The 17105-nt window shown below is 43.5% G+C and overlaps 1 protein-coding gene across 4 annotated transcripts in view; it reads left to right on the top strand.

Annotated features, from left to right (window-relative positions):
- mdn1 (midasin AAA ATPase 1) overlaps window positions 1-17105 on the top strand; it is a 122260-nt gene that overhangs the window by 82559 nt on the left and 22596 nt on the right. For all 4 annotated transcript variants that reach the window (XM_084083172.1, XM_084083171.1, XM_084083170.1 and 1 more), the window contains exons 74-83: window positions 255-328; window positions 979-1162; window positions 1555-1699; window positions 3453-3599; window positions 3907-4033; window positions 4686-4791; window positions 5414-5529; window positions 6072-6515; window positions 7131-7357; window positions 8305-8445. In XM_084083172.1, the coding sequence (XP_083939298.1) occupies window positions 255-328; window positions 979-1162; window positions 1555-1699; window positions 3453-3599; window positions 3907-4033; window positions 4686-4791; window positions 5414-5529; window positions 6072-6515; window positions 7131-7357; window positions 8305-8445 (1711 nt within the window). The remainder of the gene's footprint in view (window positions 1-254; window positions 329-978; window positions 1163-1554; window positions 1700-3452; window positions 3600-3906; window positions 4034-4685; window positions 4792-5413; window positions 5530-6071; window positions 6516-7130; window positions 7358-8304; window positions 8446-17105) is intronic.

Here is a 17105-nt window from a genome sequence, read left to right as displayed (position 1 = left end):
GACGGACGGACATACGGACAAAGTCAAGCTTAGAGCGGTTGGCACCGCTAAAAATAGCAGATAGCTCATAGCGCGGTGCCGCACTATGAGCTTGTATATCTGCTATTTTTGAATAGCCAAAGAAAATGAATGGGTTAAAATGTATTTCAATACATATTTAGTTGTAAGTGTTAGAGTATGCTCTCAGAGGAATCAATAATGTTTGTCTTATTGATACGATGTGTACTGATGGTATGCTCTGTATGGCTCCTCAGGACTTTGTGAAGATCTCCAAATGGAACGATGTCAGTTTCTGGTCCATCAAGCAGTCAGTGGAGAAGACTCATCGGTAAGGTTATAACTTTGCTGAGAACCTCTCTTTACAGTGACGGCTTCTTTTTTTTTGTCCTGTCGTGTTCAATGGTAAACAACCCCCACAGGGAACAGAGTAGAGCCTTCTTTACTCAAGATAATGACAAGGATATAACATCCTCATGATCAACAAGAGCCTGTGGTGGAAAAAGTACTCAAATTCTTTACTTAAGTAAAAGTACCAATACTGCAATATAAAAATACTCTGTTACAAGTAAAAGTCCAGAATTAAAATGTTACTTGAGTAAAAGTACGAAAGTATTTGCATCAAAATGTACTTAAACTACCAAAAGTAAAAGTACTAAATATTTGAAAATAGCCTAGGTTTAAAATAGATTTAAAGTGGTTAGTGTATGTTTCATTATATCATAATTTATATCTGAAAAGTAACTAGTAACTAAAGTCTTCAATTAAATGTAGTGGAGTAAAAGTACAATATTTGCCTGAGATGTAGTGGAGTAGAAGTAAAAGTATTGGAAATTGGAAATACTCAAGTAAAGTACAAATACCTCAAAATTGTACTTAAGTAAATGTACTTAGTTACTTTCCACCACTGACAAGAGCCTATACCAGCAATGCACAGGCGCTAAACATTCAACTCTACCTTTTTATTGTTTATCCCCACAGGACTCTCTTCAAGTTTGTGAAGAAGTTTGAGGAGGCTCTGAACGGCCCCAGTGCTCCGGCTCTGGTGGAACAGGGCTCTAACGCCAGCCTGGACAGCGTGGACTCCAACCCAGAAGAAACTCCCATCCACAAGGTGCACCTGGCCCTGAGGAACGCCCTGCCGGGGAAGGGCAGAGACCTGCAGGTAGAACGCTGATCAGCCACGCTTTTCCACACACCAATTACACCTCATCAGGCTCATTCCCTCATCAAGGCAGTCCGTTTAAATAAGGCTCTCTCCTAGACTGGATCTCTGCTTTCAATTGCCGCCACACACTGCTGCTGCTGCTGGCAAAGCTTGCCTCCACCACCCCAGCCTCCACCTTATAGTTACCCTAAGAGTCTTGCAATACTCAAAACGTTTAAACTGAAGTTAATCTGATTAAATGTCTTGCTATCGGCCCGCTCTTGTGTAATTTTAGGGAACATCTTAAAGAGCCATTAACGCCAAGTTTAACTGTATTCCATTTTGTTGCAATAAATGGTTAAATGTATTTGTGACGTGAGTGTTCCTGACTGAATTACGTGTTATTTCAGAGCGAGGTCCCAGAGGAGGCCGTTGACGCGTCCTCTCTCCAGGGTCGTCTGCCCGTTCTGACCAGAAAGATGAAGAAAATGTGTGTCCAGCTGGTGAAGAAGAACCCAGTGCCAGAACTGGCTGAGGACCTGGACATATTCACTGGTAAGAGAACGGCACTACCAGGGCAGTGGTTCTCAAACCTTTTCATGTCACGAACAGCCCTAATTTCTAAATAGGGCTGCAACTATCAATTATATTCTCTGCGAATATTGTTCGATTCATTTTTGATTAATCTAATAATCTTGCAGCACTTTTGTTTTCTTTTTATATATATATATATGAACGAATTGATGCAAAAAAATATATAATTGATTTTTGTGGTGTTGTACAACAATGTGTCGTGACGCACAATGCATCGAGACACATGGTGAGCTTATAGATCTGCTATTTTCAATAAAAATAAATATTTTCTTTATAATGGATTAAATCGACTTGTTTGATTAAAGGTAGGGTAAGTGGTTTTCTTTGGTTAAAATAAGTGTTAAATAGCTCTATATTCTGATAGTACTCATTGCTATAGAGTGTTTGTTCAGTAAAAGGAGTCTCCTTGTCTCTCCAGCTCTTTATAAAACAGAAAATGCATTTTTGTTTCAGTTTCAGTTTCATTTTCAATTTTATCCAATCGGGATACAGAACTCAATCAGGATATAGATTAAACAAGTGAAATTGGAAGTGATGACACTAAGAAATGAGCAGGCAAAATGGGAACTTTTGGGTACTTTCCCAAAATTGGAAAATGGGTACTTTCTCCTGATTGGCTGAGATTTTGACACCTACCGGAAAATGTATTTTCTGTTTATTAAAGAGCTGGAGAGACGGGGAGACTCCTGTTACTTAACAAACACTCTATAGCAATGATTACTATCAGAATATAGTCAGGGGTGCACATAACTGGTGCGCAGGTGCGCATGCGCACCCAAAATAAAAAATGCGCACCACATCAGGCGACGCGAGGCGCTTTTGCGCACCAACAGCTGGGACAGGAATTTCCAAGCTTTTATTTTTTAGCAAAAATAAAAAATAAAAGCCTGGAGATCGAGGCTAGGAATTTACTTCCTGAAGCCACACTCACACAATCACTCTAAAGCACCCGTCGGCCCCATGTACAGCCATTATAGGCACAGGGGTAGAGATATGACTCGCGTCGCCTCGCATCGCCTTGCATTGCCTTGCTGCGTGCACGCAGCCAGCAGCGGCTGTTAGAGGCACTCGTCACCGATGATGAACGCACCGTAATGGTGCAAAATATGCCGTGAACGTCCCAGTCTGGCGGATAAAATCAGCGCAGCAGCACAGGGCACCAACATTGGGGGCTTTATCTAACAGCGTGAGAAAAAAAAAAGGTGAAAATCGGCGGAATTTAGAAGCAGAGCGTCCTTTTTTTCTCCCCCCCACCCCCGTTGACAAAACTGTCCGGTGGGCACCGTGCTGAACCCCCCCCACCCCCCCCCCCCCCGTTGACAAAACTGTCCGGTGGGCACCGTGCTGAACCCCCCCCCCCCCCCCCCCCCCCCCCCCCCCCCCCCCCGTTGACAAAACTGTCCGGGCTGAACCCCCCCCCCCCCCCCCGTTGACAAAACGGGACGGGCGGCATGCGCACCAAGTCACATGTCCAGGTGCTCTTCTGCGTACCAGACCTAAAAAGTTATGTGCACCCCTGAATATAGTGCTTTAACCTTTTAACAAAATACTTTTTGTTTTAACCCAAAAATATCACTTACCCTACCTTTAACTGTTTCACCCAGTATCATATATGACTGCAGGTGTTCAGTTAGAGAAGAGTGTCAGGTATTTCATTTCCCACCAACGTTCTTTTTAACTTGAAATATGAAATGATCGGTTGGTGTGATTCCAGGTGAGATCATCAGTAACCTCCGCGACCTGCAGGGTCTCACCATCGACACGACTGCAGAGAAAGAGAAGCAGAAATCTGAGGTCAAACACATTCTTCAGCAGAAACAGAGAGCTCTCTCTGACCTCTTCAAGATGCTCGCAGAAATAGGTGAGTGTTTTGTTCCCTCTAATTCTTCTTCTTTCTAATTCTTATACCCTTGATCCTTTATAGCCTGTGACTATAGTGTGAATTGTACATGGAATTCATAGATAGATTTGCTGTGTTAATGACTTACTGAAACAGAAACTGTAAAATATGACAGGTCTTTCACTTAGTAATTCTATTTGTGCTTGATTTATGGTGTAATGACCTTAAATACTGGTGTTTTATGTATTGTAAACCACGTTATTATTAACCATATTAATTAATACAGGGCTCATGAATCATGAATTAAGTATGAATACTGTCCCTTCAGGTCTATCCTACCGTAAAGGACTGGCATGGAACAGGACGGCGGACCCAGAGAAGACTCTGTGCATGCAGCCTCTGGAGATGACGACTGCTCTGTCTGCTGCCAAGACCCAGGAGCATGCAGAGAACACGTAAACACAACAACAGCTCTCCCACAACATAAGACCTGAGGCCCATTCTACGAATGCCTTCTAAATCAAATGTTGCCCAGAATACAGATGGCAAGATGAATGAGATTACAAGATACATTGGATCACCGTTAATTCTTTTTTCAATCACCTGACAAAATACATATACTACAGTACATAGTACAGTACATAAAATAGACAAAATATACAGAAAACATATGTGACATTATAAAGAATACCAAAAGACACATGTTAGACAATTTTTTTTAAAGAAAGTTAATGCACTCTAGAACAGTGGTTCTCAAAGTGGATTTCAGGGACTCTCTGGGTTCCTTTAGGAGGGTTTAAATTGACCCCTACAAGTATGTAACAGTGTACAAATGGAACCAAATGGACCCTAACGGGTCCATTTGGTTCCATCTGTACACTGTCAGAGTTAAGGGGAGACCTTGAAATGTAAAAGTTTGAGAAGCATTGCTCTAGAAGTGTCATTCCAGGTGGAACTCAATGTAAATAATAATTAGACAACATACGGTTGATTTTATCTGATGAAATGGATTGTCACAGATGGGCCCGGACGTGACATTTTCTATGATATATTATGTACGGAACCAAACCCAGATTGTCACTTGTACTTGTTGATCTACTTGTGCAGGTTGTTCACAGAGTTGACAGCTGCGTGGCAAGGATGTCAGACGTACTTCTACCGTTCATGGGCGAGGAGAACAACACTGCTGACTGCTCTCCAAAGTGCTGCCAAGGTAGATGAATTATTTTCATTTTATTTTATTTTATTCAGTGGTGTAAAGTAACTAAGTACATTTACTCAAGTACTGTACTTAGGTAGTTTTGAGGCATTTTTACTTTATTGGAGTATTTCCAACTTTTACTTCTACTCCACTACATCTCAGAGGCAAATATTGTACTTTTACTCCACAATTATTTGAAAGCTTGAGTTACTAGTTACTTTGTAGATTTTGATTATTATTACAAAACATACATTAACCACTTCAGCCCTATATACATTTTGGCCATTTGAAAATAGCCGATCTACAAGCTCACAATGCGTCGCGATGCGACGCATTGTGAGCTTGTAGATCGGCTATTTTCAAAATATTTCTTTTTTGAAAACTTGTGAAATGGGACATTCTGCATAATGAGTACTTTTACTTTTGCTACTTTAAGTCAATTTTTATGCCAATACTTTTGTACTTTTACTCAAGTAAATGTTTAATTCCTGACTTTTACTTGTAATGGAGTATTTCTACATTGCAGAATTGATACATTCACTTAAGTACAAAATGATTAGTATTTTTTCCACCACTGCTTTTGTTTTCTTCGTTCTGCATCATTCTGAGCTTGTGTTGTATTGTGTTTTTTTAGGAGGTTGGTCTGGGGAACATAGACCGCTGCCGTGGTTTCTCCTCTCACCTGTTCAAACTGCTGCTCAGACAGAGACGACGACTGGCCAAACTCACCGAAGAGTGGATCCACCTCAGGTCTGTCCACGGCCGATGGGTCGTTCGCAACTACACTTAGTAGTTAACCCACTAAGACCGGCAACGCATCTGTGTTATTTTAGATTTATTTGGCTATTCAAACAATAGCAGATATACAAGCTATGAGCTTGTAGATCTGCTATTTTTGAAAAATCGTGAAGATTTGTGCAAATCTTTGAATATATATATTCTCTAAAGCGAACATTTTTAACGCAAATATTTGCTTCTGGGGGGTGCCTGGAACAACATATTTTGAGATGGGGGTCCACGGCCAAATACATATTTTTTTTGGGTGGTCCTTGACATGAAAAAAGAATCCCCAGAAGCAAAGATTTGAGTTAAAATGTTCGCTTTTTCACGAATTTTCAAAAATAGCGGATCTACAAGCTCATAGCGCAGGCATTCGGTGCTACGCTATGAGCTTGTATGTCTGCTATTTTTTTAATAGCCCAAAGAAATCGCAGATGCGGATGCGGTCTTAATGGGTTAAACTATAAAACGACCAATTAATAAATTAATGGACTTTTTAATGGACTTTTCAGGAGGCTAACGGCGAGCGTCCAGGGAATCCGCGACCACCTCCACAGCCACCCCGCCGGAACGGACGACACCCCGGAAGGTTGTAGCCTCCCCCCACAGGCCCCGCTCCACGACTGGGTGACCAGGGGCCAGGCTCTGGCCGCCCAGTGCGCCACCCTCCTCCAGCAGCTGTCCTGGCTCCTTCAGTGCTGTCCGGAGGACCTCCAGGAGAAGAACCAGGAGGGACAGCCGGGCGGCGGCCAACAACAGAGGCAGCACAACACCCTGAGGTGTCCGTCTCCCCTCGCCGCCCACCGGCAGCCCCCCGGCTGTCTGCTGCGGAGGGGAGACGCGGCCTGGTGCCAGCTGAGCCAGCGGGTGGCCGCCATGGTGCAGCAGACCCAGGGCTTGAGGGAGGAGCTGGACGCGGTGGCACGGGAGTCCTCGCACAGTGTCCTTCACACGTGGTAATAATACCTCTCAACCAGTGGTGTAAAAGTAACTAAGTACATTTACTCAAGTACCGTACTTAAGTCCAATTTTGAGGTATTTTTTTTACTTTATTGGAGTATTTCCAGTTTTCAGTGCTTTTACTTCTCCTCCACTACATCTCAGAGGCAAATATTGTACTTTTACTCCACTACAATTATTTGAAAACTTTAGTTACCGGTACTTTGTAGATTTGGATTTTTATCACTAAACATACATTAACCACTTCAGCTCTATATATATTTCGGCTATTTGAAAATAGCCGATCTACAAGCTCACAACGCATTGCGATGCGACGCGTTGTGAGCTTGTAGATCTGCTATTTTAAAAAGATTTTTATACCTTTTGAAATGGGACATGAAAAACTTGAAATGGGACATTCTGCATAATGAGTACATTCTACCTTTGGTACTTTGAGTACATTTTGATGCCAATATTTTTGTACTTCTACTCAAGTAAATCTCGAATTCCGGACTTTTACTTGTAACGGAGCATTTCTGTATTTATACTTTTACTTAAGTAAAAAAAATGTGAGTACTTTTTCCACCACTGTTCCAAACCAAACTCGACACCCATCTCATTCTCTCCTCCAGGAAACACTTCTCCGCTTGCTGCTCTGGTTTGGACCGGCTGGCGGCCGTGGTGGCCCAGATGCCCGGCGTGGAGCAGCTGTTCAGCCCCGCGGTGTGCGTGGGCAGCGCAGACAGCCAGCCGGCCCTCGCCCAGGCCCTGCGCTACGTCAGAGAGGAGGTGGAGGCCAGTCTCACCGAGTTCACCACCTGGAAGACCCAGCTCCTCTCCCTGGGACACGGTCAAACAGGTTTGTTTAATTTCTAGAACCCCCAAGTTTTGTATGCATTAGGGCCACAAACCTCCATAACTATGACAGCGTACGAATGGAACCGAACTGTCAAGAGTTACAAACCAAACGGTCCATTTGGTTCCATTTGTACACTGTCAGAGTTTCAAACCAAGTGTCCATTTGGTTCATAACTATCAGTCATTTTGCCCTGACACCCCCTGACACCCCCCTCAAGGACCCCTTGGGGGTTCCACCCCTGACGGACCCAACTTTGAGAACTGCTGTACTACGTCCTTAAACAAAGTGTGCACGGCTGAAACCGCATCTCTTTGTTTTTTTTGCTCCAAGTTTGTTTTGCTGTTTTCAGCACACGCTGCTGGTCCACACACACACACACACACACACACAAACACACACACACACACACAAACACACACAGAGCCTCGATACAATAGTTTTACTTCATTAACCCATTAAGACCGGGAAGATCTTGTAGATCTGCTATTTTTGAAAAATCGTAAAAAGTTGTGCAAATCTTTGAATATATATTTTTAAAGCGAACTTCTAGGTACATTTGTAACTCAAATCTTTGCTTCTGGGGGTCCCTGGAACAAAATATTTTGAGATGGGGGTCCATGGCCAAATACATTTGGCCTTTTGGGGCCAAATACATTTGGCCCCAAAAATACATTTTGGGGGTCCTTGACATGAAAAAGTTTAAAAAAAAGTTTGAGCACCACTGATATAGCAACATAGGTTTTTTTCAAAAAACTGTTAGGATTTAAAATACATTTTGTAGAATCGGCCTCAGGTCTTAATGGGTTAATCATTCTAAAACCACTACTGCTGTTAGTGGTACTACTAATACTGGTTATAATAATTAATAATAAAAAATATGTTTCTTTTTACAGAATGTATCTAGTGGTTTTACAGAAATGTGTATTTGTGGTTGTTTTTCTTGGCAGGTCAACAACAGCATGCCTTCTGCTCTGAGTTCTCTGCTGACCTGGAGAAAAGCATCACCACGGTGCTGTGTGCTGTCCAGAACCTGGTGAAGAGACGGGACCGACAACACAGAAGAGACCAACATGGGGACCGCCAGAGAGGTTAGAACCGATTAGGGAGGTGACGGTTAAAAGAACTAATAGATTTAATGGATTATTAAAAATGATTCATTGATCATCGATAGTTTATTAACTCACTGAGTGCCAGGATTGCCAGAATTATTTCAGAATTGATTCTGAAAAGTTTTTTTCACAGAAAACAAAAAGTGCGTAGGAAGCGAGATACAGCCTTTTTCAGTTCTAAGTTAAACAAGGAGTGGATGGAGCTGCACATCTTCAGATGATGATATCTTGGGTTCTGAACATGTTTTGTTTTTTTACTATTTTTTCAAAAACACGTCAAACACGTTAATGGCACCCAGCGCCATAGCGGTAAAAACACGTGAAACACGTTAATGGCACTCAGTGAGTTAACTCACTGAGTGCCATTAACGTGTTTCACGTGTTTTTAGCGCTATGGCTCAACGTGCCATTAACGTGTTTGACGTGTTTTTGAAAAATTTGCATGAAAATGAAAAACATGTTCAGAACCCAAGATATCATCATCTGAAGATGTGCAGCTCCATCCACTCCTTGTTTAACTTAGAACTGAAAAAGGCTGTATCTCGCTTCCTAAGCACTTTTTGTTTTCTGTGAAAAAAACTCTGGCACTGGGACATCATTTTTAAATATTTTTTGTTTATTCGTTGTTGTTCTTTTACATACTCATAGGTAGTAAAATTGAGTGCCAGAATTGCCAAACGTTAAAAAAAAAAAAAAAATTCTGGCACTCAATGAGTTAAGTAATCAATAGTTAAAACGGTAGGACTACAAGCTCACAAAGTGCCTCGATATGACGGATTGCGAGCTTGTAGCATGTAATGTTTTAACTATTTTTGCATGACACCATTGTGCAACGAAGTATAAAATAACACTTAATTGATTCTGTATATACCGTATACAGTATATCAAAAAATATATATACCTGTATATACGTATAATTACGTGAGCGTGTTGATCGGACAGACAATAATAACTTATATTAATAATATGTTATTAAATGCCTTGATGTCATATTCGACCTGTAGGCATATATTGCATTTTGTTATTAACCTGCTGTAGCCTAGGGAATATTAATATGTTATATTAACAGGCTTACACAGGAAAAGACAAAGTAGTAGCATGCACAATAGAACTCTATTCTTATTTTAGGAACTTTTAACGAAAACTCCAACTGGCTGTTTCAAGTTGCCCGGTAAATTATTTGTTAACACTGCTGACTAGACTGTTAAGCGCGAGGGATTTCCAACAAGACCAATTCGTTCTGCAGTGGTTGTAAAGAGGATTTCACGTTACTAGATCAGCCACACTAGATCGTCATGGTTATTTAAGGGGTTAGGGTGAGCGACCTCCGTATTTGGGCAACGATCAACCCAAGATTCCATATTTGGATGAACGTGGTGGGCTTCCAACCACGTTCCATTTATGGTCATGGGCTGACCCCCTAGGCCGGGCACAGGCGTCATGGACCGACTCATTTCGAGACTGGCGTCATGAACAGACTTGGACAGATCGGACGTCATGTACACCCTATTTAGGTGTAGATGATGATGGATCTCCATATAGGGTTATGATTGATTCGTCGCGACATCATCGGTATGATCCGAGCGGATACGCTTATAAGAACCGCATATAAGTTCCACATTCAGAGCGGTTCTGGCACCAGTCACCGAAGTTACGGCAGAGCTTTCACAGAGCACACCCAGGAGGCTATTTTTTCAGTGGTGCTGGTGTACCATGTTCCACTGGGTGGTCCATCTGGAAGGAGGACCATACACACACGGTCATGCTACTGTAGCTGTGGGACACAAGGTCTACTCCTTCGGAGGGTACTATTACGATGGGACTCGAATTTACAACAGCGATCAGATTGCGGTGCACATCTTTGACACAGTGACGTTGCGCTGGATGAAGTTGCCCCAAGTGAGGACACTTGTAAGACGTTGCGTCGAGGTTCCCGCCGCGCTTGAAGGCCACACGGCCGTGCTGATAGGCGGCGATGTCGTCTACATCTGGGGTGGGATAGAGGTCGGACAGGGGTACTGCGACGATCTCTATGCATTTGACGTCACCGCCCACAGATGGCTCGAGACCCAGGTATCTGGGATTGTTCCGAAGGCGAGGCGCGACCACTCAGCCTGCGTCTTGGAGAAGGTCATGTTTATCTATGGAGGAACCATCCATCAGAATCCGCTAACTTTTGGTAGAAGCGGTATGGACATCTACAAGTTGGACACCACCACAATGGTCTGGTCTTTAATTTACGCTTCAATTAGCACTCATTCATTTCATGATGGGACTGCCACCATCATCGGTACAAAGATGTTTGTATTTGGGGGCGAAGGGTACCAGGGGGCCCATTACTACAGCTGCTACTACAGCAACAACATCAGAGTGTTTGACACAGAGACCAACTGCTGGCTGACGACGCCTTCTGCACGGCTTCCAGAACGACGTGAGGGTCATGCAGCCTTTGCCTACAACGGAGAGCTGTACATATTTGGTGCCTTCAACAAGAATTGGACCTTCAATGATCTTTTTAAATTCAATCCAGAGACCTTCTCCTGGACAAAGGTTGAAATCAAGGGGAAAGGCCCACGTTCAAGGATGTTTAATGTGTGCTGTTGCATGGTGGGAGATCGTTTCATCCTCTCTGGAGGACGGTACGCACGCGATGACCTGTACATCTTAGACGTACGTCCTAGTCTGAAGACTTTATGCAAGCTAGCCGTTGTTCATCACGGTCTCGAGCAGTCGGAACTCCCACACAACATCAGGTGGGAACTGGCAGCCAGTGGTGGAAAAAGTACTCAAATTCTTTACTTAAAGTAAACGTACCAATACTGCAATATAGAAGTACTATGTTACAAGTAAAAGTCCAGAATTAAAAATGTACTTGTGTAAAAGTACAAAAGTATTGGCATCAAAATGTAATAAGTACCAAAAGTAAAAGTACTAAAATGTTTCAAAATAGCCGATCTACAAGCTCACAACGCGTCGCATCGCGACGCGTTGTGAGCTTGTAGATCGGCTATTTTCAAATAGCCTAGGTATAAAATAGGGCTAAAGTGGTTAATGTATGTTTCATAATATCATAATTTATATCTGCAAAGTAACTAGTAACTAAAGTTTTCAAATAATTGTAGTGGAGTAAAAGTACAATATTTGCCTCTGAGATGTAGTGGAGTAGAAGTAAAAGTATAGACAATTGGAAATACTCCAGTAAAGTAAAAGTACCTCAAAATTGTACTTAACTCATTGAGTGCCAGATTTTTTTTTTTTAAACATTTGGTAATTCTGGCACTCAATTTTACTACCTATGAGTATGTAAAAGAACAAAAACGAATAAACAAAAAATATTTCTATATTATGTTGTCCCAGTGCCAGAGTTTTTTTCACAGAAAACAAAAAGTGCTTAGGAAGCGAGATACAGCCTTTTTCAATTCTAAGCTAAACAAGGAGTGGATGGAGCTGCAAATCTTCAGATGATGATATCTTGGGTTCTGAACATGTTTTTTTTTTTAAACGGCCTTTTTTTTAAACTAATTTTTCAAAAACACGTCAAACACGTCATTGGCACGTTGAGGCCGGGCACAGGCGTCATGGACCGACTCATTCGAGACTGGCGTCATGAACAGACTCGGACAGATCGGACGTCATGTACACCCTATTTAGGCGTAGATGATGATGGATCTCCATATAGGGTTATGATTGATTCGTCGCGACATCATCGGGATGATCCGAGCGGATACGCTTATAAGAACCGCATATAAGTTCCACATTCAGAGCGGTTCTGGCACCAGTCACCGAAGTTTGAAGAGCACTACGGCAGAGCTTTCACAGAGCACACCCAGGAGGCTATTTTTTCAGTGGTGCTGGTGTACCATGTTCCACTGGGTGGTCCATCTGGAAGGAGGACCATACACACACACGGTCATGCTACTGTAGCTGTGGGACACAAGGTCTACTCCTTCGGAGGGTACTATTACGATGGGACTCGAATTTACAACAGCGATCAGATTGCGGTGCACATCTTTGACACAGTGACGTTGCGCTGGATGAAGTTGCCCCAAGTGAGGACACTTGTAAGACGTTGCGTCGAGGTTCCCGCCGCGCTTGAAGGCCACACGGCCGTGCTGATAGTCGGCGATGTCGTCTACATCTGGGGTGGGATAGAGGTCGGACGGGGGTACTGCGACGATCTCTATAAATTTGACGTCAACGCCCACAGATGGCTCAAGACCCAGGTATCTGGGATTGTTCCGAAGGCGAGGCGCGACCACTCAGCCTGCGTCTTGGAAAAGGTCATGTTTATCTATGGAGGAACCATCCATCAGAATCCGCTAACTTTTGGTAGAAGCGGTACGGACATCTGCAAGTTGGACACCACCACAATGGTCTGGTCTTTAATTAACGCTTCAATTAGCACTCATTCAGTTCATGATGGGACTGCCACCATCATCGGGACAAAGATGTTTGTATTTGGGGGCGAAGGGTACCAGGGGGCCCATTACTACAGCTACTACAGCAACAACATCAGAGTGTTTGACACAGAGACCAACTGCTGGCTGACGACGCCTTCTGCACGGCTTCCAGAACGACGTGAGGGTCATGCAGCCTTTGCCTACAATGGAGAGCTGTACATATTTGGTGGTGTCAACGGGGATTGGACCTTCAATGATCTTTTTAAATTCAATCCAGAGACCTTCTCCTGGACAAAGGTTGAAATCAAGGGGAAAGGCCCATGTTCAAGGATGTTTAATGTGTGCTGTTGCATGGTGGGAGATCGTTTCATCCTCACTGGAGGACGGTACGGACGCGATGACCTGTACATCTTAGACGTAAGTCCTAGTCTGAAGACTTTATGCAAGCTAGCCGTTATTCATCACGGTCTCGAGCAGTCGGAACTCCCTCACAACATCATGTGGGAACTGGCAGCCATGACCACCAACAGCAACGTTCAAGGTTCAACGTTCAAGGAGCTTCATTGTCATTCCATTACAGAACAAAATTTGTTCCCAATCTCCCGGTCATGGATATAAATAAAAGAATAAATAAAATACACCTAAACACGACAAAAACTAAAAACTGTGCAATAACAACAGTATAAAAAAGTAGCAGCATTAAAAAAAACAATTCATGTGTTCAGTTCACAGTCCAGTTCTCAGTGCATTCTCACAGCTTCGGGGAAAAAGCAATTTTTTAGCCTGGTGGTACTGGCCTTGATGCTACGAAGCCTCCTGCCCGAGGGGAGGGGGTCAAACAGACCATGAGCAGGGTGGGCATCTTTCATAATACTGGTAGCTTTTTTCCTACACCTGCTGGTATGTATAAATGCCACTGATGGCAGGTAGGCTGCTTCCGATGATTTTTTGATGACTATGCAAGTTAACAGTTACAGTATTTAGTACGGTCTGGATAGGTTGGAACTCCCACACATCAGGTGGGAACTGGCAGCCATGACTACCAATAGCAACAGCAAAAAAGAACACAGCCCACAAAAATAAATGTATAAAGTAACAATGACTCGCTGCACTCTGCACAAAAAAAACACACCCTGTGTGAAGGTAGCGGCACCTTTGATACATTTTGTCATCGATATGTGTTTATAATGTGTTTATAGCCATGTGTCACGTGAAGCTTGACCAATCACTTTGTTGACGGGTCTGACCAATCAGAACGTTGACGGGTCTGACCAATCAGAACGTTGACGGGTCTGACCAATCAGAACGTTGACGGGTCTGACCAATCAGAACGTTGACGGGTCTGACCAATCAGAACGTTGACGGTGAACACGGACAAAGTCAGGTATAGAGCAGGATCCGCTCTATACCTAAAGGTATAGAGCGGCTAACGCCGCTAAAAAACCCTCCATTCTTTAACAGAGCACACACAAAATGTCTGTATCTGTCTATCTGCGGGTCTGTCTGTCTTCCATTTATGCCCATATATGTCATCAACATGACATCAGCAGCTTTTGTTGAGACCTTTTGAGGGATCCCGTATTCATATTTAGCAGAGCGGTCGTATGGTAGTGGGTACCCCACTGGGTACAAGGGATGTACCGATGAATTAGTCATCATAGGCCTTATAAAGATACAATATCAGTATTGAACCGATATCAGAATAAAAATAACAATATTTTAAGTTTGAATGTGAAGCTGAAAAAGCCTTCAGTGATGCTGCAGATTCAATCCAGGTTTTTTTTTTCTGGAGAAGCTTTCAAAGGTGTCAACAAGTTGGAAAAAAGTTATGGGCTGATCCCCTAGGCCGGGGCGTCATGGACCAACTCATTCGAGACTGGTGTCATGAACAGACTTGGACAGATCGGACGTCATGTACACCCTATTCAGGCGTAGATGATGATGGATCTCCATATAGGGTTATGATTGATTCATCGCGACATCATCGGGATGATCAGAGCGGATACGCATATAAGAATCGCATATAAGTTCCACATTCAGAGCGGTTCTGGCACCAGTCACCGAAGGTAGAAGAGCACTACGGCAGAGCTTTCACAGAGCAGACCCAGGAGGCTATTTTTTCAGTGGTGTTGGTGTACGAAATGTTCCACTGGGTGGTCCATTTGGAAGGAGGACCATACACACACCGTCATGCTACTGTAGCTGTGGGACACAAGGTCTATTCCTTCGGAGGGGACTATTACGATGGGACTCGAATTTACATCAGCAATGAGATTGCGGTGCACATCTTTGACACAGTGACGTTGCGCTGGACAAAGTTGCCCCAAGTGAGGACACTTGTAAAACGTTGGGTCGAGGTTCCCGCCGCACTTGAAGGCCACACAGCCGTGCTGATAGGCGGTGATGTCGTCTACATCTGGGGTGGAATAGTAGAGGTCTGGGGTGGGGTAGAGGTCGGACGAGGGTGCGACATTCTTTATGCATTTGACGTCAACACCCACAGATGGCTCAAGCCCCAGGTATCTGGGATTGTTCCGGAGGCGAGGCGCGACCACTCAGCCTGCGTCTTGGAGAAGGTCATGTTTATCTATGGAGGACGCATCCATCAGAATCGCAGTACACGCAAATGCAGTACGGACATCTACAAGTTGGACACCACCACAATGGTCTGGTCTTTAATTTACGCTTCAATTAGCACTCATTTATTTTATGGTGAGACTGCCACCATCATCGGGACAAAGATGTTTGTATTTGGGGATTATTACTACAGAAGCAACATCAGAGTGTTTGACACAGAGACCAACTGCTGGCTGACGACGCCTTCTACACAGCTTCCACAACGACATGAGGGTCATGCAGCCTTTGCCTACAATGGAGAGCTGTACATATGTGGTGCCGTCAACAGGAATTGGACCTTCAGTGATCTTTTTAAATTCAATCCAGAGACCTTCTCCTGGACAAAGGTTGAAATCAAAGGGAAAGGCCCACGTTCAAGGATGTTTAATGTGTGTTGTTGCATGGTGGGAGATCGTTTCATCCTCTCTGGACTACGGTGCGCTGATGACTACATTTATGACCTGTACATCTTAGACGTAAGTCCTAGTCTGAAGACTTTATGCAAGCTAGCCGTTATTCATCACGGTCTCGAGCAGTCGGAATTCCCTCACAACATCAGGTGGGAACTGGCAGCCATGACCACCAACAGCAACGTTCAAAGTTCAGCGTTCAAGGAGCTTCAAATTTTTAATCTTTTTTTAAAGATATCTTTTAAGTTTTTTTTGGGGGCTTTTTCTGCCTTTATTGATAGGATAGTGGGCTGACAGGAAATGGGGAGAGAGATGGGGGGGTGACACACAGCAAAGGTTGTCGGGATCGGGAGTCGAACACGCGACACGCTGTCAAGCTGGATTACCAGTATATATGGTATGCGCCTGGACCGCTAGGCCAGCGGGCGCTCCCAAGGAGCTTCATTAAAAGATTAAATAAAATACACCTTAACACGACAAAAACTGTGCAATAACAGCAGTATAAAAAAGCAGCAGCATTTAAAAAAACTATTCATGTGTTCAGTTCACAGTTCAGTTCTTAGTGCAGAGTTCACAGGTAATTTCACAGATCACCTGATCACTAATGCGATGATCACAATTCAAGGTCTAGAGTTCATAATTCTCACAGCTTCGGGGAAAAAGCTATTTTTTAGCCTGGCGGTACTGGCCTTGATGCTACACAGCCTCCTGCCTGAGGGGAGGGGGTCAAACAGACCATGAGCAGGGTGGGCATCTTTCATAATACTGGGATATTTTTCCTACACCTGCTGGTATAAATGGCAGGTAGGCTAGGCTGCTTCCGATGATTTTTTGATGATTATGCAAGCTAGCAGTTACAGTATTTAGTACGGTCTGGTTGGAACTCCCACACATCAGGTAGGAACTGGCAGCCATGACTACCAATAGCAACAGAAAAAAATAACACAGCCCACAAAAAAAAAAGTATAAAGTAACAATGACTCGCTGCACTCTGAACAAAAAAAGAACTCCATTATTTTACAGAGCACACACAGAATGTCTGTATCTGTCTATCTGCGGGTCTGTCTGTCTTCCAGTTATGCCTATATGTCATCAACATGACATCAACAGCTTTTGTTGACACTAGGGACCCCCGTATTCATATTTAGCAGACCGGTCGTATGGTAGTGGGTAGCACCCTTGGTACAAGGAATGCACCAATTAATCATCATCG

Source organism: Gymnoscopelus microlampas, assembly GCF_963454915.1.
Source record: "Gymnoscopelus microlampas genome assembly, chromosome: 16".
In the NCBI taxonomy this organism is placed as follows: Eukaryota; Metazoa; Chordata; class Actinopteri; order Myctophiformes; family Myctophidae; genus Gymnoscopelus; species Gymnoscopelus microlampas.
This window is presented reverse-complemented; position numbering and strand designations above follow the sequence as displayed.